Consider the following 22,586-nt stretch of genomic DNA (forward strand, 5'->3'; position numbering starts at 1 on the left):
ATAGATAGACCGTCAACGATTCATGTTATATTCACTTCATTTGATTACTCTTACATATCTTCTGCATCGACTACAAACGCTTGGATATATAACCAGGTCACTGTCTGGTGTTGCCGGAGTTTCCAAGGCCGATAGCGTTCTGAGCCTTGGTCAACAACGAATCCTTGAGAAAGAATAACCAATCAGTATTGTTACGCAGGTACGAGGGAGAGCGTCGTACTTCGTTCTCGTTCGAGTTGGAGCTGAAAGCGTCACCGGCCTTTTGAGTAGTGGATTTCTGGCTCTGCATTAGAGTTAGTTAGTTCATCAAAAGATACTACTGGTGCTCACCTCTGGCTGGAAGGTCGAAGCTAATGAGTCACCGGTGGATTTGGCTGAGTCTCCCAGACTCTCAACGGTGGATTTTTCAGACTCGGGCTGCATAGAAGAAAAGATGAGCATCGATAGACCAATGTATTGCTCGCAATAGTGCTGACCTTCAAAGCATTAGAAGCCTTGTCGGTGAAGTTCTGGCGGCCAGTGTCGGACATGATTAAATCAGATAATTTGGTTGAGTGGGTTAATGGATAAGAGTTTGAACGGGGATTTCTGGGAACTAGTCTCAAACTCGAAAGCTTTTATACCTCTTGGTCGAGTAAAAAATAAATGACGTCGGTCTACGTACCTCTCTGCGATGAGTCCCCGAAACGACGCGATTTGCGACTTTCCATGACGACATCACGATTCTTTCGCGGATCCTGCGAGGATCTCGATGAGCGGTTGCACGTGGACAGACGACGCACTCGTGACCGCGCTCTACTCAGACAGAATGATTCAATGAACCAATAAGTGGAGCGTAATTATTCCCCAGATGCATCATGCGTTGCTAGGTCTTCCAATGGCCACCTATGTCCACTCAGTACAGCGCTAGAACTGACTTTTGCATCGAACCATGCGTTGAGGATAAGGGTTCCATAGCCGAACAGAGCCGAAGGTTGTGTCACTTTTGTGCGAGGAAATCAGGTCGAAAAATTTCTTGCTCAATTTGCGATGCGGAAGACGCGTAGCATTGGAATGAGAATAAACGACGCGTTGACAAGCCTTCCAAGTTACAACTAGTACATGACCAGTACATGACACTCACTAAAAGTTGCAGCACCTTTCGAGTAATTTAGTCATCACGTGTTTATAGTACCAACTATAACACTTTTTCTCACGACCACATTCCAATCTAACGACACGAACAATATTCCGCAAGGGCATTCAAGGCATACAAGAGCCCCTCCGCCTCTCAAAAAATGAAGTTCAACGCTGGTGGGTCTTGATATCATATTATGTCCTCTACCCGTACCGCTACGTCTGTTCGTCATTTAAAAACCGACGCACTTTGGCGTTTTAGTTTTTGGATTTTACTTTGAATCCTGAATCCTTGAATCGATGGATGATATGCTTTACTGACTACTGTGTTCTACTCCTTATCATGACAGACGTCTCTTCCTCGCGGCGCAAGGCCCACAAAGCGCACTTCTCTGCTCCGTCGTCGATCCGTAGAAAGATAATGTCTTCTGCGCTTTCCAAGGAGCTCCGTGGCAAACACAATGTAATTACCTACATCTATCCTGATTTGATTTGATTTCTTGCTCTCCTCTACTCCCACACCCAAAAGACTCATTCACATCCTCACTCTCCTTCCCATATAGGCTCGTTCCCTCCCCATCCGCAAAGACGACGAAGTCCGCATCGTGCGCGGCAAATACAAAGGCAGAGAGGGCAAAGTCACACAGGTGTACAGGAAGAAATGGGTCATCCACGTCGACCGTGTGCAGAGAGACAAATCAAACGGAGCGACCTCTCCTATTGGGATTCACCCGAGCAATGTGGTTATCACAACTATCAAGTTGGATAAGGATAGACGCGCGATTCTTGATAGGAAAAACCGCAAGGCTGCTGGGAGCACCGATGTGGAGATGGTGGACGTGCGTTGTTGTTGTTCGTCTCAGCGGGCTAACATTGACTTTTTTTTTCCCCTACTTTTCAGTAATGGTTTCGCATCTGCTTTGTTTTCACCCTATCATCCATGTACTTATGCGTCGTTTGCTATGCCATTGCCTCACATGTTATGCGGTTCAAAGGCGTTTCTGTATACGCAAAAAAAAAACAAAATTCGTGCATCAAACACTCCCTAACAGAAAAACTGGGTCGTAAAGCTTCCATTCATTAAAAGACAATCCCTGTGCGTTGCGTGGTATAAACTAATATAGGTACATGAGGAATGTGGAAATGAGAAGGGGGAAAAATCAGAAAATAACATCGCTGTCCTTGTTACTGAGCAAATCCGTGGAATGTTCATCGTCTTGTTCGACTGTATTCGGTTCCAGAACAGCTTCTTCCTCCTTCTCTTTTGCTTCTTGCTCGATCTGTCGAGCAGCTGTATCTCTTTTCTTCTTTCCCTGCACTTTCTTTAATCTAATTAAAAGGATTCAAATGAGAATCGTATGTAGGGGTTCATAAAACAAAGTTTGGGAAGGGGACAGAACCATACCTGAAAAACTCTTCTCGATCCATCTCATCCAACTCACTCATGATATACTTGATCGTATTCTCCAACCGAGGAATGACTACATGTTCAATAGCGTTCACTCGACGATTCGTTGCCCGGATGACTTCGTCGAGGATGGTGAACGCTGTTTGTAGCGAAGCCAGCTCTACAAGCGTTTCAATGGCTTTGGCATATACTTCTTTCGCTCGTAAAACTTGTTGTCCGCCGCGACCGAGACCAGTGAGGTTGAAGTCTACCAAAAGAAAGAACGAAAGAAAGAAAGAAAGAAGAAAAGGTATGAGAGTTCGTTCAATTCACGATTACGATAGTCGTTAACACACCAGATCCCGACACCCTATCGACCTCAAACGCAGGAAGCACAACACCCGATACGTTCTCCTGTTTAGACTTTACCCTAAACGACGCCGATTTAGCTTGTTCTTGTACGAGATACGATATATCCCCTGTCGCGTAGGTGACTTCCGCCATCGACAACGACGCCAGCTGCATTACTCGGCCCATTTTTCTCTTGGCCTGAAAGTTCAATATGTGTGTGAGCGACCATCGAGATAAAAACAAACTACAGCTCCAACCCAACCCGCACCTCGTCGACTTTCTTGAGAATAGCCCTGAACCGTGTCGTCAATGCATCTCGTTTCTTCGCTAGCAGTGAATGACCAGTTTGTGCTCCTTTGAGACGGAGCTTGGTATTCGTGAGTGCCATACGAGTGGCGAAAACGTTTTCTCGAGCTCCTGTACCAGCCATTGAGAAAAGGTCAAAGGTTAAAGATGGAAGTAGCGGAAGAAGATTCCAGATCACTTCAATTGTTCATCCCAAATATCTGATACTCAGTAGTACAGTCTTATTCAGTAATGTATACTCATAAGCGAGTCTACGCTATAGTATATTTCCCATAATTCTTCTCCGGGTCGAACACCTCCCATCTAGAAGCCGGGAAGATATGTTTGTTGCGCTGATAATAACTGCGCTCTACCACCTTTCCAGCATGCGACTCATCCTTCTCCTTTGTCGCATCAGCAAGCAGTCGGACGTCGTCATGGACGTCAAAGTTGAACAGAGGTCCAGATTTGCCACGGGCTTTGTTGACTATGAAGTCGTAGAAAGTGTAATGCTAAGGGAACCGGTGTTAGTGTATCATGTCGGAAATGCAGGAATTTAGAGGGTAATTACTTGAGGTATGATAAGATCCTCCTGAAATTATATTAACTTTAGCGAGAGTAGATCAGAGAGTAAAGAGTAGAATGCCAACCTTGATATACATCAGGTTATCAACGCTGACACCACGAAGTTCGGGGAACTGTTGTCGACATTTGTCTAAAAAGGTACTGACAGCGTCGCCTTTCTTACACTATCAAATGAGCGCGGTGGAAATTTCATGCGTACAAACTGCTTGTTAGACCCGAGAAAAGCGGAAAGACGAGCGGGCTGCAGCTCACCACAACACTCTTCCGATGACCACTTCCATCCCAGTAGGAATACGTGATTTCTATATCCTCATTCTTTAATTCCTCTTGTTTCCGAAGGAATTCCTGCCTTAGTCGCTCGCGTTCCTTTCGTTCCGCCTCTTCTCGCTCTCTGTCAGGTAGGAACGAGGTATCGACGTTGGGGTTTTTGCGAAACTTGCTCCGTTTCTTGGCCCGCTCGTCATCACCATCACCATCTGCATCCTCCTCATCCTTGGATGCAGACCGCGGCTCGGACTCAGCTTTACTGATAGATTCCTCCCCCTCGCCTTCATCGTCCATAGCAAAAGACAACGTCGCCTTAGCGGCCTTCTTCCTCTTCTTCACCTTCTTTATGTCATCCCTAAAGAAATTCTCCATGTCCTATAAGCCATCTGATCTTTTTCACAAAGCAAGAAAGCACATACTTGAGCTCGTTAGTGCGTGCTGCCTCTCTAGCTTTCGCCTCCTCGAGTTCTTTTCGTTTTTGTTGAAATTCCTCGAGATGTACGAGCCCAACGGTACTGTATTTGAGCGAGTCTTCCATAGAATCATTCTGACCGACGAAACGATGGGACGAAGGGCGGGATTTTTCGGTTTCGTCGATGAGGTTCTTCTTCTGGCGCTCGAACTCTTCACGCATTCGTTCCCGTTCTTTAGCGAGAGCGTCTTCGCGACGTCCTTCAGCTTTACTGGTAGCCATAGAATAAGTTGGGTATGGGATGAGAGATAATCGTAAAGTGTGGTGTGGTGATGGTTGGAAGGAAAGGTCCGAGTGGTGCGAATTTTCTCGCGCGCGCTTCAGAATCTTGACATACCACAGCCATGGTCCATATTCTCGGTATAAATTTACCTGATAACCAGCTCGCTCGTGTTCGTTCTTATACCTTTTCTTTGATTTGTACAACTTATGCTAACGCATGTATTCAGTTTGCCCTTACGACTATATACGGAGTTGGTCCTCACCTTTCGCATCGACTATGCGCCCGATTCCAGATACACGACAAATGTAGGGTGAAAGATTTGACACCTCTTCAGACCACATCTCTCGCGTCTTTCTTGCAATCCCCTAAAACTGCTCTTCCTTTACCTCAGTATCCATTGGCCCCACTAAACTTTGTCGCTCGGCCTCCATCTAAATCTATACAGGAACTTCAGGCCGAATTCAATGCTGCCAAAGCGGCTCAGAAGCAGAAGAGAGAAGAAAAGCTGCTGCAAATGGGTAAAAGTACTGCAGAAGATGTCAAGGGAAAGACGACGAGAGGAAGGAAGGCCCCAGAAAAGAAATCCCGGGATCCATTGACAGAATTAAGGATAGAGTCAGAGCTGAGACGGGAGATTAGGGAAAACATTGCACACCAACGGATGATTGGTAGTTACGTTGGTCGGCGGCACGCTATGCACTTGCCCGTAAGTTCAATTCTTACTTTCATCGCGCGTCAGCAACACTCATTTTGTTTCGCAGGTTCGTGGACAAAGAACACAGACCAACGCCAAGACGGCTCGCAAACTCAACAATTTGGACAGATGGTGAATGTCGATTATTGTCGTACAAATGCAGCACATTTCTTCGTTACGCTATCATTTCTAGACTGAGTGAATTTAGTCGTCTCCAATTGGCACTTCTTCCTCCAAATGCTTGATCAGTTTTACTCTCATCTCCGTCGTCTCGTCTCCTCGTAGAACATCTGATATGAACTCTGCGGACACCTGCATCTGGACCTGCGAAAAATGAGTATTGAGCTCCGGGTTATTACCATCCGAAGGATGTACGCGTTTACCATCTCGAGTGCACCTCTGATCACCCCACAAAGAACGTTACTGAACCACAAACCCCCCTCGAGAGCATCCTCGGGTAATTCCACGAATTCCGCCAACGGATTCTCGTCGAATATTAGTGAAAATGATGACCCAGCGCTGTTAGCCTGGGCAGTACTCGTTGGCCGGGTAGGTGAAGTTGGTACGGGTGGTGCTTGGTGTGTAATGGACGGCGAAATATTGAGAAATGATTTGAAGCCAACCTGGTATCACATATAGCATTCGGATGATGAATCAGTACAGAACATTTACCTTTGCGACCACTTCACCAACTTCTCTGAAATCAGAACATCTTCCTAGATTACTCTTGGCCAAAAAGTCTTCGATTAATCGTGTTCCAATATTGTATCCCATCTTCTCCAGTTGTTTGTTAACTTCTGCATAATCCTCGTAGTCTTGGATTAGTTGTACTACCAGAGCTCCATAAGTCAAGGCAAATAATTCTGCATTCTGGGACATCTGAGATCCATATACATGTAGAGAAATTATTCACTGACAACTTTCTCTGATCTCCCTTTCCATAGCTCTTCGCCGCGGGTAAGATACTGCTTGCTTGATGTTGCCATCTTCGTGGTATGGAAGAGCGCGATGATTTGGAAATATAAGCGCCTACTTTCTTCTTTCTCCTTCAATCAATATTTCTCTTAACCCCAAAATGTCGAGGCCAGAGCTCCAGGCGCCTCCCGAAATCGTAAATTCACATTTCTTATCCAATATCTACGATGGAATGACAGTATCAATAGTATTATGGTGATACCGAAGCCAAAAAGTACACTAAAAAGTGCGCCTTCAATGTAACTCTTCGTGTTCAACATGCATTAACGACCCCAGCACCCGAAATCAGCAAATCCAGGCCGATATGACCTATCGGGCTTTGGAACTTTTGAATCTACCTCCAGATGAACCTGCCTTTCTGTTGGATATTGGATGTGGGTCAGGTTTATCCGGCGAAATCTTAGACGAAGAGGGATATCTATGGGCAGGCGTTGACATTGCACCGAGCATGCTAGGTAATCTGATCTGAACTATTCCTTTGGATATACTTCATGCTTATATCAGAGGTTGCCCTGGAACGTGAGGTCGAAGGTGATTTATTTCTACAAGATATCGGTCAAGGCTTTGGTTTTAGGCCTGGAAGTTTTGACGGTGCTATAAGGTGTGTCAACCATCTGCCTCCTTCAAAATTCGATCTGTAACACATATGTCTCGATCTTTCAGTATATCCGTTCTGCAATGGCTGCTTAACGCAGAAACATCTCATCCTACATCTTCACCACCACATAGGCTCAATAGATTCTTCACCACCCTTCATTCTGCTCTTCGGAATCCCTCACGAGCCGTGTTCCAATTCTACCCCTCATCAGACGACCAAATACAGCTCATCACCTCAATAGCACAGAAAGCAGGGTTCGGAGGAGGTGTGGTTGTTGATTACCCGAATTCAAATAAAGCGAGAAAAGTATTTTTGTGTTTGTACGTTGGAGGTGGCGGAGGACAGCAACAGCAGATACCCCAGGGATTAGATGGAGATGTGGTAGAAGATGGAAAAGTGAGATTCGAGAAAAGAAGAGCGAGAGATTTGCGAAAAGATAAAAATGGTAAACGAAAGTCGCAAAAGGTTATTGATAGGGATTGGATTTTGCGTAAAAAAGAGGTGAGTATCAAGTTATGCACAGATTATCTCCAACAAATGTCACACCCTCTAGTTGTACCGAAAACGAGGGAAGGAGAGTGTTCCGAGGGATTCAAAGTTCACAGGACGCAAGCGGAAGCCTGTGTTTTAATATATGCATAATTTCATTGAAGGGGGATTATGTAGGCTGTGAATTATCTGTGCCCAGTGTATCTTCTGATGATTAGTGGCAATTTAAGTACTTTTAATTTCGAGGAAAGTTTGCCGACAGGCTGCGAGTGCGCTCTGAGCATCGTGGTTGCGAATAAAGAGGCCTTGTAATGCGGCCATACTTATTCGTTTCCCCTGCTTCATTTCCTCCTCTATTAAATCATATAGATTTTGGCCTACGTCGATCGTCTCTAAAGGTTCCGTGCCATAGAATCGTTCAAAGAGGGCTCGAGCTTGGTTTGGCGTTGAATCACCGACATACTGTGTGAAATCTACACGACCTGGTCGAATAAGAGCCGGATCGAGTCGTTCGATGTGATTGGTTGTTAAGAATACAATCCGTTCCTCCCCGGATGCTACACCATCTAGGGCATTGAGGAATCCGGAAAATGTGACGGAAGATTGATACCTATCGATTCATGAGCGTGTAGAAGTAGTCGAGGGAGACGATACATTACCCATCCTCCGATGTCTGCACTCGTTTATTGAAGGCAGCATCCACATCCTCAATAAGGACAATGCTTTGTTCCGGTACCGTAGAAAGTAAATGTGTGAGCTTATCGTCACCAAGCCCTCGTTCGGAAAGATTCAAAAGACAGAGATTATAGTTCAGCGATCCTGCCAAAGCTTGTATATATGAACTCTTTCCAGAACCGGGAGGACCATGAAGCAAGAATCCACGACGATAGGGAATGCCTTGAAAACAGAAGATGAACTTCAGCAGGATGAGGATGCACGTAATAGAAATAGACCTACCTCTGTCAACGTACCACTGACGTCTATTTAGGAAAGATTGAACATCGTTCTCGATGGCCGCAGCGATACCATTGTCTAGGACGACACTGTGCAAAGGTCTTTTCCTCCTGGGGAGTCCAAATGGCCGCCATTCGGTACCCCAAGGAGTTTGAATGACAAGTTTACCTTCTTGGTCACGCATGGCAAGATCTCTAGCTTCTGCCAGAAGGCGAAGGAATATGTCTCGATCACGCGAAAGCGTAGTCAATGTAACGGTTTCCCAAGGATTTCCTGACATCATTTGCATTGATTGCGTGTCACGCTCCCGCACGACCTGTGTGGATCCACACTCAGCGAACGTCTTGCGAAGTCTAGATCAAAGAGCAAAACAACACCTGCATCCAGACACCGCGGTATTTGAGCCAGTGCATGCCTGTTCCAGCAACTAGGTTGAAGAAAACCGAAGAACTTCCGTTCTGATGTTGTTCCACGGTAGTTTCGACACTGAGTCGATGACTTTTGGAGATGAGAGAACCCGATACACGCCCGAGAGATTGGTTAATTTGATTCTGTTGAGCCATCCAAGAAAGGAGCCATGGGTAAGCACGATCTTTGTTGTTTATCTCAACTTGGACTAACAAACGACGTCGAAGGAATACGTCGGCAAAGGTTGTGAATTTACGTAGACCACCGAACACGACTCCTACTCCCTTGTAAAGTCATAAGATATTTAGAATGCATCGCATAGGCCCTGCGACTCACCATCAAGCCGAATCCAGCTTGAAAATAGGGACTATGGCGCGTTGTTAGCAGGCGAGGGAATGACGAGAAACATGCACACTTGTCTAATCCTTCCAGCCAATTTTTTGTACCACTTTGCAGAGCTGAAGGAGCAGCGGCATCGTTCAAACCCTCTTTGATTATTGTATTTGGGTTGTCAGTGGACATGCAAGGGTTTGTCCTGGCTGGCCGTCTCTAAGTTCGTAGTTCGCAAAGTTCCAGAGGTCACGTTGCTCGCGCCCCTTTATTCAATTTCGATGAATTTGCATTTCCTTAGTTTTCGCGACTACTAACCGGCCTTCGCAACTACACACTGCACTCACGATAATGTCCAGAGCATCGGCATTGGTCAATGCCTATTCCGTTCTGGGGTTAGAAGAAGTGAATTCCTTTTTTTCAGCCTCTCAATGCCCTTTTTTTTAACTTTTCACATCTTCAGGGCGTGTCGTTGGAAGTCGTGAAAAATACTTACAAGCAGGTATTGCCCTCCTTTCGTTGTAGAACTCTCAACTGCTGTTAACATCATCGCACTTAGGCTGCTCTGCGTACCCATCCTGATAAGAATCCCGATAATCCAGACGCCACTGCCGAGTTCCAGAGAGTTGGAGAAGCTTACAATATACTCCTTAAACATCTCGACACTTCGCGTGCTACTGGAAGGCCACATTCTGGTAGCGCTGATAGCTCTGAAGACGAGTACTACGGCTATGATGATCCTGATAATGAATTGAACTTCTACGTGTAAGCCTTTCTTGGTTTCAACTTCGATTTTCATTACCAACTTTGATTTAGATTCGTTTTCGAAAATTTCATGCGTGGCCGATCGCATCCTTACTTTCGAGGTCACCAGCGGGGCCCCTCCTCTATGTCAAGCTTTGGATATCCTCGTAAGCCGCCTTCTAGCATATAACCTCCCATCTTATCAACCTTCAGGTTTCCATCCTTCCCCTCCCGAGCCCGAGCCTGAACCAAGAGAGACAGCGCAAGAACGAGCAGAACGACTTCGCCGTGCTCGCGAAGAGCAGGAGGCGGCGGAACTGAGACGTAAAAGGGAGGCAGCAGTTCGAAAGGAGCTCAAAGAACAAGATAGAAAACAAGGTAACCGCTAATTTTTGTTTTTCTCCCTCAATTTTCAAATGTTGAAGGCTCCTGTTTTTCTTCCAGAGCGTTTAGCCGCCGAACAACGACGGAAAACCAAAAACGGAGAAAAAAAAGCGAAGGCTCACACGCAACGTCAACAAGCCGAAGATGCTGCTCGTTCTCAACGGGAGAAAATTCAAAAAAATCGTTCCGCAGTTTTCCAGGCCGCTCGTGAAGGAAGAGTTGAAGATGTGAAGAAGGGCATCTGGGAAAACGATGTTGACGCTGCGGGCGGTGAGGTCAAGTCTGGACACGACGATTTTGTTCACACCGTGCCCAAGGACCCAAAAGAGACTCTTTTACATATCGCCGTTCGCAAAGGAAACCTCGAGCTAGTAGATTTCCTAGACAAACACGGTTAGTCATTTCGATCAATCTATAATCATACACCTGCGTTAATCATGCCTACATAGGTGCTGAAATGGAAGAACGCGATTCGCAAAATTACACCGCGTTTCACGTTGCCATTCAACAAGGCCATCTCAAGATTATTGCCTACCTTTTTGAACACTATCCACCCCAAGATCCTGACCACAACCAATTATATGTTCCGCCTCCTTCCATAAGTGTCTTATCCCTCGCATTACAGTCACACGAGCCTGAGGTCGTCTTCAAGGTACTCCAACCTGAGAACAAACTTTCTAATTCCCGCGACATCAACGACGCCTGGTCCTGGATCAATTCGCCTGAAGGCCTGTCAGCGATGACACGATACTCCAAAGGAAGCTCCGAGGATATCGTTGTTAAGTTCAATGATATCTGCACACTTCTCGGTCAATTTGGTGGATTTACACCACCAGCTACCCCAATCCTCAACCGCAAGAATAAATCTTCTTCACCTGTATCCAAGGTGGTGCCACAGACTGACCAACATTATAACTCACGCAAGGGCAGGGGAAGAGGTCGAGCCCGCGTAGCATGAAGTCCCTTTGCATTTGTTCGTGCGGAATTTTGTTCTTTTTGATCGCTGCGTTATCATCATGCGTACTGTCCAATGATGTTGTCCTTCAGGTCTTCAGTCAGTTCACACCTAATCAGACTGTAGGTCTTCCGTGTAAAGTATCTTTGTAGTACATATTTGTGCACGCACTTGCTGTGTGCATGTCTTCGCTAGGCCAGAGTGGCCCCAATGTTTTGTGGAGTAGTATAATGATAAAGTAATGTGTATGTACATAGAAACTGAAGCCCTTTGTATATCGACGTTGGATTCTTACATTAGGGTGATACCACTGTAAGCAAATATGGGAAACCTAATATTCTGGACCCTGGGTAAGGCTAGGGTAAAAATTCCGTTTTTTAGTACGAGGAACCTTGGTGACTAGTACTTCAGGCTGAGGTTGGCTGAAGTACATTGATTTGACGGTGTTCGAGGCTGGGCCATGGTAAAATAGGGTAAAATCATACATAAAGATCGCGAGTTTAGTATGTATAACTTGTACAATTTTCTTCGCAAACAGCTTAAATTTTTTGAGTTTCTTTATATATCCTACACCTCATCTCCTGCCTTATCGGAGAAAATATTTCACTATCGTCAAACCGTCAGTGAACGTCTGCAAGACACGAATAGATTGTTCCACGGCTCCGTTAAGGGAAGACGGGTTTCCGCAAGGAGAAGCGAGCCCTGCCACCTTTGTAAGGAATACTCATCTGTGCTGATAGTCTGCGATTACACTGCTACTAGTCCAAAGTACACTGTTCCTAAATGCGGCCAATTGCGAAAAGACAGATGCAAGAAATTGCAAGAATGAGTAGCGAGCGCTATCATCAGTGGGCGCCTACTGCCAAGCATTGCCAAACAGCTAATTTGTAACTGCAACCATCAACTCAACGTCAACCAAAGAATATCTCGACGCGTTAAAACATGGGACGACTTGCTGAAATGCAGCGCAAGCTGCTCGAAGTGCGTTTCTTCCTTATCTTTCCACGAAGATTTCTTATGTCTGTATCTGTAGCAAATGATGGGTCCAGAGGCGATGGGTGTAGCAAATGCAAACCTAGTTTGGTCAGATGAGAAAGTTTGCAGAAACTTTCTTTGTGGAACTTGTCCTCATGCTCTCTTCACCAATACAGTGAGTCTGAGCATTCTAAGCATCCTAATTTCCTTTGCTTATGATCATTACCCTTGCGCAGAAAATGGATCTCGGAGCATGTCCAAAGTCGCATACAGAACGCCTAAAGCAAGAATTTATAGCAGAGAAGGAAAAGAATCCAAATGATCCTATATTCAACCGTTTCCAGATGGAGTATGAATCAAATATCTTTGCTTTCGTTGATGAATGCGATAGACGGATACGAGCCGCGCACCGACGACTGGAAAAAACGCCTGAGGAAAACGCCAAGACGACAAATCTGGTGAATGTTGCTTAGATGAGCAGCCTTTTTTGTTTCTCAATAGTATCTCTGTTTTACAGATGAGGGAAATTGCTGAAATTGAGCTGGCAATTCAAGGGGGTACGGAAAAGATTGAAACTCTTGGTGGGCATTGGCTATTGAGGCTCCGAATTTAGACAACTAAACTTCACGACTAGGCGAGCAAGGGAAGGTCGACGAATCAATGAAAGAAATGGCTGCAATTGAAGCACTGAAAAGTGAAAAATCGGACAAGGAGGTGAGTGTGGTAACCATATGCTTTTTCCATTCTCACTCAACCCATAATCTTCAGAGAGAACTGCAGCAGTTAACGGACACTTCTGGCGCTTCCGGGCACCAGAAGCTTCGCGTATGTGACGTCTGCGGAGCGTACCTGTCTGTGTTGGATTCAGACCGTCGACTCGCCGATCACTTCGGTGGCAAAGTCAGTTATTGGCTCTTCATACCTTACTTGAAATGCTCATCCTCTAAAAGATGCACTTAGGCTACCACGAACTCCGCAATATGCTAGCAAAGTTTAGAGAAGAACGGGACAAACGAAAGGCAGTACCCGCGTCTTCTACACCTACTTCCGGAGCCGCACCTGCAGCACCCTCCGGACGTCCTGCTGACCATCGGTCTTCGCGAGATGAATATCGCGATCGTGATCGTGACCGGTACGACCGACATTCAACCCGATATGAGTAGGTCTTTCTTGATCCTACTGCGGAATGGCGTCTGACTTGTCATTTACCTACTCCCAGAAATGGCGATCGTCGCAGAGAAAGAGACCGTTCGCGGAGTCCAAGGAGGAGATACTGAGTTATAGGGAGAGGTGACGAGGCGTATCGTATACTCCAGTGAGCGCACAATTGTAATCGTGATATCATTCCGTTTTCATTCACATCTCCATTGAGTCCTACAATCTTTGATCAATGAAGGTCTGGGGAAAATGGAGTGAATGGCAGTGGTAGTGACTCGTGAACACAGTTGTGTCCTTTTGGCCGAAATGCTGATCATTAAACGCAATGTAAACCTGTGACTGTACCTGCGCTATCCATGTAAGTTCTAGTTTAAGGCTGCCGGAGACAAGCTCAGGCTTCCTCTTAGAAATGGCATGCTCTCGGCTCATGCATGTGTTATTATACAATATGACTGTAGTCTTAAGATCTGTTACTGATTCCGTTGCTGGCATTGAAAAGAATACTCGAGTAATGATGGTGATTTGGAGGATAATAAATTGACAAGTGGCTGAAGACGGATTGAATAGACAGGACTGGGCTACATAGATTGAGCACAAATGTTTTCGTAGACAGCCACAATTTAATCATACGAACACATACGAACCAGGAAAAAGAAAGGAAAATTGCGGACTAATAGTAACTGTCGGCGGAGCCAATTCAGTCACGCTAGCGTGACGCTGTGATGGCACAATGACTACCGCTTAGTCGCTACTTTGAGTGCTTTCTTCCTTTCTTTTGGTTTACACCTGTGTCCGGTCCTTAGCATCTTGTGGTCGTCGCTGAGTGCTGACGGTATATTGCAGATATACTCTCGCTCCTCGCTCTGATATTCTACGGTGTAACACTCACCCATTTACTGCCTATCAATCTGGCGCATTCCCGAGCTTATTATTCGCTCATCTCATATCGCTGCACTTCACGACAGCACCTTTCGCCCAATTACGCTGCCAGCTCTCCGCGTGTTCCAAGCTTCGATCTCACACTGATCTCATATACTAGCTTAATAGCTTGCCCAATCGTTTTGTTATAAACTCGAACGAAATTCATAACGACACTTCAGTGCCTCCTTCGGTACTAGTCTTACATGTCAATCGACCAAAATCGTCCTGCGGTGGCTTCATTGCCAATGGTTTTTGATGTTGACGATGTTTCACCAGTGCCATCCTCTGAGGTACCCGATCTCATGCTTGCTCAGAATCCTCCACACTCGTTATCACACTCTCTCCCTGAGCCTTTACCTCCATTTTCTAATCTCCCAAATGGTTCAGTGACAACAGTGCACGTGCCCCTATCCAACCTCACGTCTTCTGCGTTCATGGACTCACCAACTCCCCTTGACCCAGTTGCTTTTTCATCTACTGCGTCGTCCTCGGCCACATTTATACCGGAATTTAATCCATCTTTTTCCGTCACTTCCCCCGTAGAGAACGGTATGGCTGTCAAGCTACCGACTTCTCGGCATGCGTCTTCTCTCTCGCCACCTATGAATCACTCTGTTCCTTCATCCGCATTACATGGGCCTGCATCATCGTACAGTGCTTGTTCATCCTCCTTGCAGTCAGCTCTAGAATCCTCGGTACCTTCCCCAGGCCAGCACTCTCCTTCTTTGACGCTACCTGTCAATATCGCTATGCCGGTGCCATCCGCACTCGTTGTACCTCCTCCTCCTCCTGCGGAAACAATAAGTCTTACTTCGGATGAACGTGCTTTGACTATTGGAAGGGATATTCTTGACCAGTACGTGCTACACTTTTTATGGCATACTTCACATAATCTCATTGTCCTTTTATTCAGAGTTGTGCAGTCAGCATCTACAGCTGCTGATTTATGTAGGTCGGAAGTCAACGGGCGTGCTGATGCCGGTAAAATTGTCGATATAGTCGATGATCTAAGGTCGAAACTGGCTTACGTTTCGGACGTGATATCTGGGTTCAAAGAAATGTCTGTGGTCGATCATCCAATGTACACGCAGTCCAATGCCGTTACAGACTATCCAACACCATTACCACCAGTTTTTGAATCTCCCGAAACATACGCTGTTAATCACAGTACCGTGAATCACCCAAATTCGCTCAACAATCATCCGTATGTTGTTGACTCTACACTCGATCTCACTCGTAAGCGGTGTGTGACAGACACTGACGCTGAGCGTCGTGTCAAGTTCAAAATTGAACCTCAAGATGATCCCTCTCCACCTTCTTCCAGTAATGTGTATCCTTCGGTCAACGATATATCACACATACATGCCCTACAATCTCCTCCTCCTTCCCGTCCTGCCACGCCACCTTCTGGGCACCATTTTGTGTTCAATCCAGTCAAGTCGACTTCCAAATACCCTTCAATTGCGAACGGATCTGTCCAATCAGTTGACAATACACCTGCGCCTAAATTTCCTCCCTTGCGAAGTGTTTGGTCTGAGAGTGTCGTGCCCACTAGACACTCGCATTCAATGTCCACAGGGTCGATATCAGCTCGACCCGTTGCAGACACCTCTCTTCCTCCTACCGCCGTATCACAGCCTGTGATTCCCGGCCGTATGAATAGGTCTGGGTCGATAGGTGGAGCTTTTGTTCATCCTTTCACATTTGCGTACGGCCAAGCGGCCCCTCCTCAGTGGCAGTCTTCCTCGGCCTCCCATCCACCAGCTCCAGCTTCCTCTCGAACAAGCCCGGATGTCGGAGGCATTGGCGACCATTATGAGGATGGAGGTGATGATGATGACGACGAAGATTCTCCGAGAAGCGGATATCATTCTCAAGTATGTTCATTTCTTTTTTCTTCTCATCCTTCTGATCATCTCTGCAGTCGACACCATCGTCTGATGTTCCTCAGGAGTATCGCAGTGAAGTTGACCGCATCTTCTTTGAGTATCTCAACAAAACGTGTTCGAATCGTGCGTGCTCACAACGTTTCTCTCCGTGTAATTACTGAATTGACGCTTACCTACATAGTGGATGCAACTGACTCTAAAGGAGAGTCTATTCATCAGACGTTGATGGCAAAGAAAATGCAACGATTGGACGAATCGCCAGATTTCCGACCCTTTAAGTTCCGCATTCAGGCCTTCACGAATGCTTTTCTAGAAGAGGTGAGGAGATAGATATGCTCTAGATTGTAATCTCACCTCAAATATTCTCAGCTCGCAAAGCAAGGTTATCCGGAGGAAAAGATTCCCATGAAAAAGGTAAGAGCCGCCCGTTCCTTATTGCTATCTCACATCAAACTCAAAGTGGACATTAGATACGAAATTACCTTTGGCGGCATCCATTCATTCAACGGTACAACGAAGATGGCCGGAAAGCCAAGTCAAAGGGAAATCATATCTGGAACGTCGAAGCGAAGAAATCAGGCGATGGGAAGTGGCAGTTCCGACCGTTCCATCGCAAACTGGCTGGACCGTTCCCTGGCGTAGCCTATTGTGGTCTGCGGTGGCATTGGAAACCTCGTGTTTGGGATCCTCAAGCCTCCTGGCAGAATATCCCTGTCTTCTACAGTTCCCCCTCATTGCCTTCTTGGCTATCTTGGAAAGGTGATGAACTATCAGGGACACCGATGCCGGATGCTCAAAGCTGTGATATAACAGTGATTGCAAAAGTGAGCCACTCGTCAACGAAGCTTCTACATTGCTCATCCTTCTTGTTATGTTAGTTCATGCTTGATGGCCAAGAAAGTCAACTCTCAAACACATTTCATATTAATGTTGCCCCTCGCTCTGCTATGGATCCTGCTTGGACAAATCGCTCTTCGGCCACAACCACGGCAGTCGACCTTCCACGACGTGCTAGCGATCCAATGTTAAATCGACTGTCCACAAGGTATGAATTAGTACATTTCTCAGTCACAATACCTTATATCAATCATCCATCGGTAGAATGCCTTCTCAGTCTTCAAATAATGTTTCCGAGAATGCTCCTGCTCGAGTGGTGGAGGTTCTACAAAATGTCGCTGCCCGCGTAGCCGAGAAGACTGAAGTATCTCTAGCAAACTTTTCTGCAGTAGGAAACCTCAATCATCTAGCAAAGCAAAGACATGCGGTGGAGCAAAGTTTGGTTGCTTATGACCTCGCTCTCACAGGCCCGACTGCACCTGAAACCCATCGTCTGGCTGTTGCGGCGCAGGCAGTCGTCGCTGAAGCAGCACAACATGCTCTTGCTCCTCGTGCCGCTGCCGCAGGTGTTACCCCTACAGCTCTGTTAGCAATCCAAGTCGCTTCGATTGGGGAGATGTCCGATCTCACTCAAGAAGCTCTTGCTGCAGCAGTCACAATGCAAGGCAGTGGATCCAACGATTTGGATGTAATTCAGACAACGTCGAATATCTTGGCTGCTCATAAAACACCTATCAGATCTCCCTCTTATGCACCTCCACCTTCAGCTCCAGTATCAACTTTTGTATAACATTACGGAATAGCAGTGATATCTTCATTTCTTTTGGGTTTGTGATGCTCTAATATTTTTGGTTTTCTTTCTCTTGTGGTGTCCTGGGACTATCGTACACTCATTGCAATCGATTTATATATGTGATTCTCAGTATAGAGACCGCTGCTTTCGATACGAAGTACATTCATTGCTTGTATAAACTAGTAACTAGTCAAGAACCCCAAGTAAAGTTCCTCCAAAGCCTTGCCCTTCCTGCTTCGAAACAACATCGTCGTATGAATCTGAAATCTCTAACGATTCGCTTTCTTCATATAGTTCCAAGGTGTCGCTGACAAGAACATGAAGACTTTCTACGGTGGCCTCATTATCAAGCAGCTCTTGACCGTGTAGTATGAGTCGCTGGAAAATAGTCGGAATTCCGAATTCTTCATGAAGCTGAAAGGCAGTCGTTAGATTTCTCACTCATGTAACACGGCTCCCACTCACAAGAATTTTCACATCTTTGACTGACATGAGCTTGGTTATAGGAATGCTCCTTTTCTCTCCGTATTCGCGCCTTTGTCGAAGACGTTTAGATTGGCGAGCAGAATTCGTGCCATAAGTCTTCCGCATGTGTAAAGATTCTCCACTGTCCTTGGACGAGCGCTTTCCATGTAATCGTACAGTTATCTCTGCTACCTCCCAAACTAATAATCTGGTTTGAAAACCAAAAGTGAGCTGAATATTAGATATCGGCACCTCTTGAACAACACGTACCTCTCGTGGCGGCAGTCCGAGCAGACAGGAAGATTAAAGCGAAGTTCAATTTCTTCCGACGGGCTCAAGGCAATTAACGGACAAGCGTTATAGCTACACGAAAACTTTGAGTATGATGGACTGCTAAGTACTCTGGTCTGAACTCACAACGTTTCTAACTGGTCCCATTCGGTCCGTTTGATGATTGCAGCGGTTGATTCGATATCTGGAAAATCCAGATTTAACATTTTATGTTCGCATAAGAACACGCTGTTATCTAGATTGTTCGGTCTGGTGACCTCCAATGGCTTGTTGATCCATCTTCTCCAACTACGCAAAAAGTCTAAAGGAATCAAAGCGCAAGAAACATTTTCAAGAAACAGATCTTTGTCGGATGCGTATTCGAGCATATGCCTCAATTTTGCCTGACATAGTCTTAAATGTGTATTTCAGAAAAGCCGATAGCAGCGTACCTTCTCAATTTCAGCTTGCTTGCGATACTCAAAATTATTAGCTTTGCGTTCGGAGGCAAGGACTTGGCAAACCGAACAAGGTTCTACGAGATTGATCAGAATGTATATTGCAAAATGACCAAACTAGAGTGAGAACCATCGTCTACAGGGCTTGGTTTCCATTCCGGAAACAATGAAATCAGAATCCGGCAAGCCTGAGAAAATTAACATAGGCCTTAAATCAAACCTTGAACACAGGAAACCAGTCAACTAACCTCGATCGAGATACGCCGCCTTGCAGTAGTTCTGTGGGACAGACCACCATGCTCACACCGAACATCATCAGAAAAATCTGGAGAATCTGGTGGTGGATCGTTTGCAGAAGCAACATGCATTTTCGGTTTTTGAAGGACCCAATCTAACATGGCTGTTCAACATGTTTGACAGTCAGATAGAATAATACTGAACCTCTGAGCCAGGCCTTTGATATCCAGTATCCAGAACGTTCATTTCCGAAGTTGACTTTCTCGTTGAACTGAGCCACAAGCAGAGGATGCTCTATTTGATACATGCGCTCTAGAGCAGAACATGAGAAGGAGCAACAAAAGAGGTGATATTGCAGACCTTTGAAAGCATCATTAACACAAACAGAACAAATGTCGTCCAATGAGAGTGTGGGTTCGAACACACAATTTGTATCTTTCATGATCTTTGTATAGGCTTCCTAAATTATTTGATGGTACGTGAGTGAACATTGCATAGAACTTCCATGAGTTTCGCACCCGAGAAATGCGCTTCATCTTGTCCGCATGGCGATGATCAAGAAGATCATGTTTACACAGGATGTCTCCAATATCTATTTGAATAGGTGACAAGGCTGAATCGGGGTTCTCCTCATTGGGAAAGAGTCCTGCCACTGAATGCACGGATAGCCATTCTTGCAAGGCCCGTCTGCTTACTATGACACAATCCTGTAAGAGATGATAAGAAACAGCATGTAGATGTTTAGAACATTCACGTACATCGTCATCAGAAGCCACAGACCAGCCATTGCAGATGTTCAAGACCTGCGCTCTACGAGAATTCAAGGCCAGGTGGGTTGATATTTCCCTGATAGATAAATTAAACGAGAAGAATGATAGATTGGTTCAATTCACCTTTCCGTATATTTTTCACATTCCCTGTCATGAGAAGCGTTAAGCTCGTTGACAACATTCATAGCGCGAGGAGGGGCAGTGACTTCCGGATTTATAGAGGAATCAGATTGCCGTAGAGCGTAGATCAGTTGGTATGCATCCTTGGAGTGAATGTCACTATTGAAGGCATGAGCAAAGCAGACAGCAGTGATGCAAGCCACATTGACTTCACCTTGGGCTTCCATTCTGACTGGAATGCGGGGACCTTGAAAAGTTCAAATAAGTCGACAATGCCACACCAAAATTTCCCCGTTTAAGGAAACTCACGCGGCTGCTTCGTCCTCACTATCGTCAACTCGTTGTCGCTTCCGCGGACCATTCGCATTCTTCTTCCTCTTTGAACCTGTCGGCCTTGAAGTTCTTTAGCTCCTGATCAGCAAACATAAAATATTGCTTACTTTTCTTCGTCTTGTTCATCGTCTTTATTCCTTTCCTTCTTGGTGGGGCGCTTGTCACCCAACTGATCCTCAATACGCGTCACTTCCTCGTCATTGAACAGAAACCAAGCATTAGCCCTTGAAGAAGTTATGAGGATATTTCGCAGTCGATCAAAGTAGAGAAGTCACCTAGTGTCAAACACCTGAGCCTCATAATGACCATGGTAGGCGCTTGGACCCTTGTGCAGTAGAATTCCGCGAAGCTCGTATACATTGCCTGAAGAAGGCGTTGTATTGCTTCCAGTAACAGAAGATGTATTGCTTCCAGTAACAGAAGAAACGAATGGTGTCAGGTTCAAAACCTTGGGAAACACGATTGAGCTCTTGGACTTTTTACGTTCCATTGTTTTCAGATCATAAACGAAACGAAGCAAGGATATATGAAGCACAGGAGGGAGCCTCTGGAGTCTGGTGTACCGAGTAGCATTCTGGAGTCCGTCACACTGTACACAAAAATATCTGGTGGCAAATGGTGCAAATTGCTATATCAAGAATGTCGTTATCGTGATGATATGTACGCACTTGTTATCTCCTGTCAATGTTTCAGGCTCAAGGAGAGCTCCAATGCAGTCTTCTAACTTGGAGTTGTTCTGGTAACTTGTTAGCAAGCAATTGCTAAAATGAGAACGAGACAGACCAGACCTGGAAATTGACTTCGATTTCCCAAAAGTTGGAACGTCGTTCGGAGCGATATTTGCAATTGTCACACATTGTACCATATACTTGTTCGCCTTCGAACTTGTGGAACGTGTGAACACGACTTCAGTTTTACCGTAAGCCCACACACCTGGGAATTCACCAGAGTTTGCAGCGATTGGTCCGGTTGTTTCTTGAACTCAGCATCCAGATGGGTCATGAACAATTTGGAAAATCTACGAGGTTCAATAAGCAAGGGAGGAAAATGGAAGAATTTGTTTACTCTTGCGCGTCCTGCTGTTCGGCGGTGCGTAATTGCAAGCTCTCCACTAGCTTAGAGGGGTTGAAAACACTTTGTATACTTTCCTGCAGCGCTGCGAAGGTGACTTGAAGGTGAAAAATTGGTGAGTCCTGTAGAAAAGTCAGACTAAAAAAATTGAAGCAACGACGAAAGAATATAATACCATAATCTTTGACTCAGGAATCTGGCAATTGTAGACACCAGCCAAGAGATGCGATTGTCGGAACAGGAACTATGATCGTTGAGTACGATGAGCAGGCTCTCCAGAGTATATGCATATTTCTTACTTGAAGGGAAGCATTGGCGTAACAAGTGGCGCCTAGGTTCTATATGTTACTCAGCGAACGTCACATATAGTCACTTTGGTCTCAATGTCCGTACCTTCAAACCAACGGGCAAATCTGGATCTCTGGAGAGTAGCAAAGGATTTTCTCCGAGTTTTGAGAGGGGCAGAAAGTTTTTAATTGTTGATTCTGCGGGTGGAGGTTTAGAATATGGATCGAACTTCGAAGGTGTCAAAAGCCCAATCGCACCTTCAGTTTCCCATTTCTCTTGTCCTAGATAGTTCAAACAGTTTGGGTTGCCTTTGCAAGCCTTTTTGCTACATTTACGTCCCTCGTCTTCCCCGTCAGATATTACGATCACATCTTCTGGTATGATATCGTTTACGGCTTGAGGACTAGCAGGGTTTGAAGACTGTGCACTACGCGATTTCGACTTGTGTTGATTCCGACAGAAAGGATGATTGCTACGTCTCGAGAACCCGCAAGTGGCAAGTAAATGGTCGCGTGTTATTGATGAGGAATCGGTAATTTCTGAACCAACCCAACCCCATGCATTTAGAACATCTCGTCGGAGGACTTGCCCGGCCTGGAGCCCTTTGGAGGAAGGAGAAGCTTGTCTAGTCCGCCTCACCATTACATGAAATGAAGACGAAGATGGGAGTACGTTAACAAGAATGAAATGAGGACCGTGCGTCGTCGTAGCTCAGTAAGCTTGGTACTGGTACTAGGGTCGCGGACTCGCGATCAAGTGACTTGCATCATCTCTTTAACAATTT

The 22,586-nt window shown here is 45.6% G+C and overlaps 12 protein-coding genes across 12 annotated transcripts; 6 read left to right on the forward strand and 6 right to left on the reverse strand.

Annotated features, from left to right (window-relative positions):
• Positions 1 to 97: 97 nt before the first annotated feature.
• C8R40DRAFT_1053733 (heat shock protein 9/12-domain-containing protein) lies at positions 98 to 530 on the reverse strand (the record flags this gene model as incomplete). Its single annotated transcript, XM_046224879.1, has 4 exons — positions 98 to 163; positions 221 to 283; positions 331 to 417; positions 477 to 530. The coding sequence occupies 4 exons, from the start codon at positions 528 to 530 to the stop codon at positions 98 to 100; spliced, it is 270 nt and encodes an 89-aa protein (XP_046082781.1).
• Positions 531 to 1,459: 929 nt separating this feature from the next.
• C8R40DRAFT_1072150 (translation protein SH3-like domain-containing protein) lies at positions 1,460 to 2,020 on the forward strand (the record flags this gene model as incomplete). Its single annotated transcript, XM_046226432.1, has 3 exons — positions 1,460 to 1,579; positions 1,680 to 1,955; positions 2,018 to 2,020. 3 exons carry the CDS (start codon positions 1,460 to 1,462, stop codon positions 2,018 to 2,020), a joined length of 399 nt encoding a protein of 132 aa, XP_046082782.1.
• A 256-nt stretch (positions 2,021 to 2,276) lies between these two features.
• Positions 2,277 to 3,284, reverse strand: C8R40DRAFT_1053969 (ATP synthase subunit D-domain-containing protein; the record flags this gene model as incomplete). The annotated part of the gene is made up of 4 exons (XM_046224899.1): positions 2,277 to 2,445; positions 2,522 to 2,771; positions 2,860 to 3,052; positions 3,123 to 3,284. 4 exons carry the CDS (start codon positions 3,282 to 3,284, stop codon positions 2,277 to 2,279), a joined length of 774 nt encoding a protein of 257 aa, XP_046082783.1.
• Positions 3,285 to 3,324: 40 nt separating this feature from the next.
• On the reverse strand, positions 3,325 to 4,780 carry C8R40DRAFT_1151953 (XAP5, circadian clock regulator-domain-containing protein). The gene is made up of 5 exons (XM_046229560.1): positions 4,411 to 4,780; positions 3,977 to 4,346; positions 3,790 to 3,888; positions 3,711 to 3,731; positions 3,325 to 3,651 (listed from the first exon to the last, which is right to left on the reverse strand). Exons 1-5 carry the CDS (start codon positions 4,683 to 4,685, stop codon positions 3,412 to 3,414), a joined length of 1,005 nt encoding a protein of 334 aa, XP_046082784.1. The 5' UTR covers positions 4,686 to 4,780; the 3' UTR covers positions 3,325 to 3,411.
• Positions 4,781 to 5,562, forward strand: C8R40DRAFT_1151955 (uncharacterized protein). Its single transcript, XM_046229561.1, has 3 exons — positions 4,781 to 4,855; positions 4,913 to 5,392; positions 5,448 to 5,562. Exons 1-3 carry the CDS (start codon positions 4,808 to 4,810, stop codon positions 5,514 to 5,516), a joined length of 597 nt encoding a protein of 198 aa, XP_046082785.1. The 5' UTR covers positions 4,781 to 4,807; the 3' UTR covers positions 5,517 to 5,562.
• Positions 5,563 to 6,397, reverse strand: C8R40DRAFT_1273874 (transport protein particle complex subunit). Its single transcript, XM_046234098.1, has 4 exons — positions 6,298 to 6,397; positions 6,053 to 6,250; positions 5,764 to 6,003; positions 5,563 to 5,704 (listed from the first exon to the last, which is right to left on the reverse strand). Exons 1-4 carry the CDS (start codon positions 6,364 to 6,366, stop codon positions 5,585 to 5,587), a joined length of 627 nt encoding a protein of 208 aa, XP_046082786.1. The 5' UTR covers positions 6,367 to 6,397; the 3' UTR covers positions 5,563 to 5,584.
• Positions 6,398 to 6,455: 58 nt separating this feature from the next.
• On the forward strand, positions 6,456 to 7,584 carry C8R40DRAFT_1174155 (S-adenosyl-L-methionine-dependent methyltransferase; the record flags this gene model as incomplete). The annotated part of the gene is made up of 6 exons (XM_046232144.1): positions 6,456 to 6,491; positions 6,544 to 6,581; positions 6,632 to 6,810; positions 6,860 to 6,956; positions 7,019 to 7,454; positions 7,507 to 7,584. The coding sequence occupies 6 exons, from the start codon at positions 6,456 to 6,458 to the stop codon at positions 7,582 to 7,584; spliced, it is 864 nt and encodes a 287-aa protein (XP_046082787.1).
• An 83-nt stretch (positions 7,585 to 7,667) lies between these two features.
• On the reverse strand, positions 7,668 to 9,326 carry C8R40DRAFT_1174156 (BCS1 N terminal-domain-containing protein; the record flags this gene model as incomplete). The annotated part of the gene is made up of 6 exons (XM_046232145.1): positions 7,668 to 8,052; positions 8,102 to 8,339; positions 8,400 to 8,712; positions 8,774 to 9,088; positions 9,141 to 9,171; positions 9,220 to 9,326. The coding sequence occupies 6 exons, from the start codon at positions 9,324 to 9,326 to the stop codon at positions 7,668 to 7,670; spliced, it is 1,389 nt and encodes a 462-aa protein (XP_046082788.1).
• Positions 9,327 to 9,376: 50 nt separating this feature from the next.
• C8R40DRAFT_1119894 (uncharacterized protein) lies at positions 9,377 to 11,508 on the forward strand. Its single transcript, XM_046228737.1, has 7 exons — positions 9,377 to 9,539; positions 9,598 to 9,636; positions 9,694 to 9,899; positions 9,951 to 10,045; positions 10,092 to 10,256; positions 10,323 to 10,655; positions 10,712 to 11,508. The coding sequence occupies exons 1-7, from the start codon at positions 9,486 to 9,488 to the stop codon at positions 11,218 to 11,220; spliced, it is 1,401 nt and encodes a 466-aa protein (XP_046082789.1). The 5' UTR covers positions 9,377 to 9,485; the 3' UTR covers positions 11,221 to 11,508.
• Positions 11,509 to 12,159: 651 nt separating this feature from the next.
• On the forward strand, positions 12,160 to 13,355 carry C8R40DRAFT_1053763 (putative U1 snRNP protein; the record flags this gene model as incomplete). The annotated part of the gene is made up of 7 exons (XM_046224885.1): positions 12,160 to 12,198; positions 12,251 to 12,367; positions 12,429 to 12,650; positions 12,710 to 12,773; positions 12,827 to 12,906; positions 12,961 to 13,092; positions 13,143 to 13,355. The coding sequence occupies 7 exons, from the start codon at positions 12,160 to 12,162 to the stop codon at positions 13,353 to 13,355; spliced, it is 867 nt and encodes a 288-aa protein (XP_046082790.1).
• Positions 13,356 to 14,359: 1,004 nt separating this feature from the next.
• On the forward strand, positions 14,360 to 17,882 carry C8R40DRAFT_526440 (uncharacterized protein). The gene is made up of 9 exons (XM_046235339.1): positions 14,360 to 15,127; positions 15,185 to 16,148; positions 16,196 to 16,283; positions 16,342 to 16,478; positions 16,530 to 16,574; positions 16,631 to 16,919; positions 16,974 to 16,984; positions 17,039 to 17,205; positions 17,262 to 17,882. The coding sequence occupies exons 1-9, from the start codon at positions 14,475 to 14,477 to the stop codon at positions 17,785 to 17,787; spliced, it is 2,880 nt and encodes a 959-aa protein (XP_046082791.1). The 5' UTR covers positions 14,360 to 14,474; the 3' UTR covers positions 17,788 to 17,882.
• Positions 17,883 to 17,899: 17 nt separating this feature from the next.
• Positions 17,900 to 22,540, reverse strand: C8R40DRAFT_1239478 (uncharacterized protein). The gene is made up of 24 exons (XM_046233486.1): positions 22,060 to 22,540; positions 21,908 to 21,999; positions 21,814 to 21,852; positions 21,690 to 21,758; positions 21,509 to 21,636; positions 21,377 to 21,461; positions 21,232 to 21,327; positions 21,112 to 21,179; positions 20,719 to 21,048; positions 20,551 to 20,667; positions 20,420 to 20,503; positions 20,325 to 20,357; positions 20,114 to 20,269; positions 19,979 to 20,066; positions 19,739 to 19,927; positions 19,581 to 19,680; positions 19,425 to 19,532; positions 19,232 to 19,374; positions 19,114 to 19,171; positions 18,978 to 19,060; positions 18,673 to 18,929; positions 18,526 to 18,618; positions 18,256 to 18,463; positions 17,900 to 18,204 (listed from the first exon to the last, which is right to left on the reverse strand). Exons 1-24 carry the CDS (start codon positions 22,442 to 22,444, stop codon positions 17,977 to 17,979), a joined length of 3,237 nt encoding a protein of 1,078 aa, XP_046082792.1. The 5' UTR covers positions 22,445 to 22,540; the 3' UTR covers positions 17,900 to 17,976.
• Between the last annotated feature and the right edge of the window lie 46 nt (positions 22,541 to 22,586).

Source organism: Lentinula edodes, assembly GCF_021015755.1.
Source record: "Lentinula edodes strain Le(Bin) 0899 ss11 chromosome Unknown C8R40scaffold_35, whole genome shotgun sequence".
NCBI lineage: Eukaryota > Fungi > Basidiomycota > Agaricomycetes > Agaricales > Omphalotaceae > Lentinula > Lentinula edodes.

Bases quoted from the DNA above. Each gene is read 5' to 3' on its own strand.
- C8R40DRAFT_1151953 (XM_046229560.1), bottom strand. From the start codon at position 4,685: ATGGCTACCAGTAAAGCTGAAGGACGTCGCGAAGACGCTCTCGCTAAA. The intron at 4,347-4,410 runs GTATGTGCTTTC...GAATTTCTTTAG, and splicing joins GCACGCACTAACGAGCTCAA to GGATGACATAAAGAAGGTGA. The intron at 3,732-3,789 runs GTTGGCATTCTA...ATATAATTTCAG, and splicing joins ATAACCTGATGTATATCAAG to GAGGATCTTATCATACCTCA.
- C8R40DRAFT_1151955 (XM_046229561.1), top strand. From the start codon at position 4,808: ATGGTCCATATTCTCGGTATAAATTTACCTGATAACCAGCTCGCTCGT. The intron at 4,856-4,912 runs GTTCGTTCTTAT...GCATGTATTCAG, and splicing joins CTGATAACCAGCTCGCTCGT to TTTGCCCTTACGACTATATA. The intron at 5,393-5,447 runs GTAAGTTCAATT...TTTGTTTCGCAG, and splicing joins GGCACGCTATGCACTTGCCC to GTTCGTGGACAAAGAACACA.
- C8R40DRAFT_1273874 (XM_046234098.1), bottom strand. From the start codon at position 6,366: ATGGCAACATCAAGCAAGCAGTATCTTACCCGCGGCGAAGAGCTATGG. The intron at 6,251-6,297 runs GTCAGTGAATAA...CAGATGTCCCAG, and splicing joins AAGGGAGATCAGAGAAAGTT to AATGCAGAATTATTTGCCTT. The intron at 6,004-6,052 runs GTAAATGTTCTG...ATGTGATACCAG, and splicing joins TTGGTGAAGTGGTCGCAAAG to GTTGGCTTCAAATCATTTCT.
- C8R40DRAFT_1119894 (XM_046228737.1), top strand. From the start codon at position 9,486: ATGTCCAGAGCATCGGCATTGGTCAATGCCTATTCCGTTCTGGGGTTA. The intron at 9,637-9,693 runs GTATTGCCCTCC...CATCGCACTTAG, and splicing joins TGAAAAATACTTACAAGCAG to GCTGCTCTGCGTACCCATCC. The intron at 10,257-10,322 runs GTAACCGCTAAT...TTTTTCTTCCAG, and splicing joins AGAACAAGATAGAAAACAAG to AGCGTTTAGCCGCCGAACAA.
- C8R40DRAFT_526440 (XM_046235339.1), top strand. From the start codon at position 14,475: ATGTCAATCGACCAAAATCGTCCTGCGGTGGCTTCATTGCCAATGGTT. The intron at 15,128-15,184 runs GTACGTGCTACA...CCTTTTATTCAG, and splicing joins GGAAGGGATATTCTTGACCA to AGTTGTGCAGTCAGCATCTA. The intron at 16,479-16,529 runs GTGAGGAGATAG...AAATATTCTCAG, and splicing joins CGAATGCTTTTCTAGAAGAG to CTCGCAAAGCAAGGTTATCC.
- C8R40DRAFT_1239478 (XM_046233486.1), bottom strand. From the start codon at position 22,444: ATGGTGAGGCGGACTAGACAAGCTTCTCCTTCCTCCAAAGGGCTCCAG. The intron at 19,928-19,978 runs GTACGTGAATGT...CATCTCTTACAG, and splicing joins CTGTGGCTTCTGATGACGAT to GATTGTGTCATAGTAAGCAG. The intron at 19,061-19,113 runs GTTCTCACTCTA...TCAATCTCGTAG, and splicing joins ACCAAGCCCTGTAGACGATG to AACCTTGTTCGGTTTGCCAA.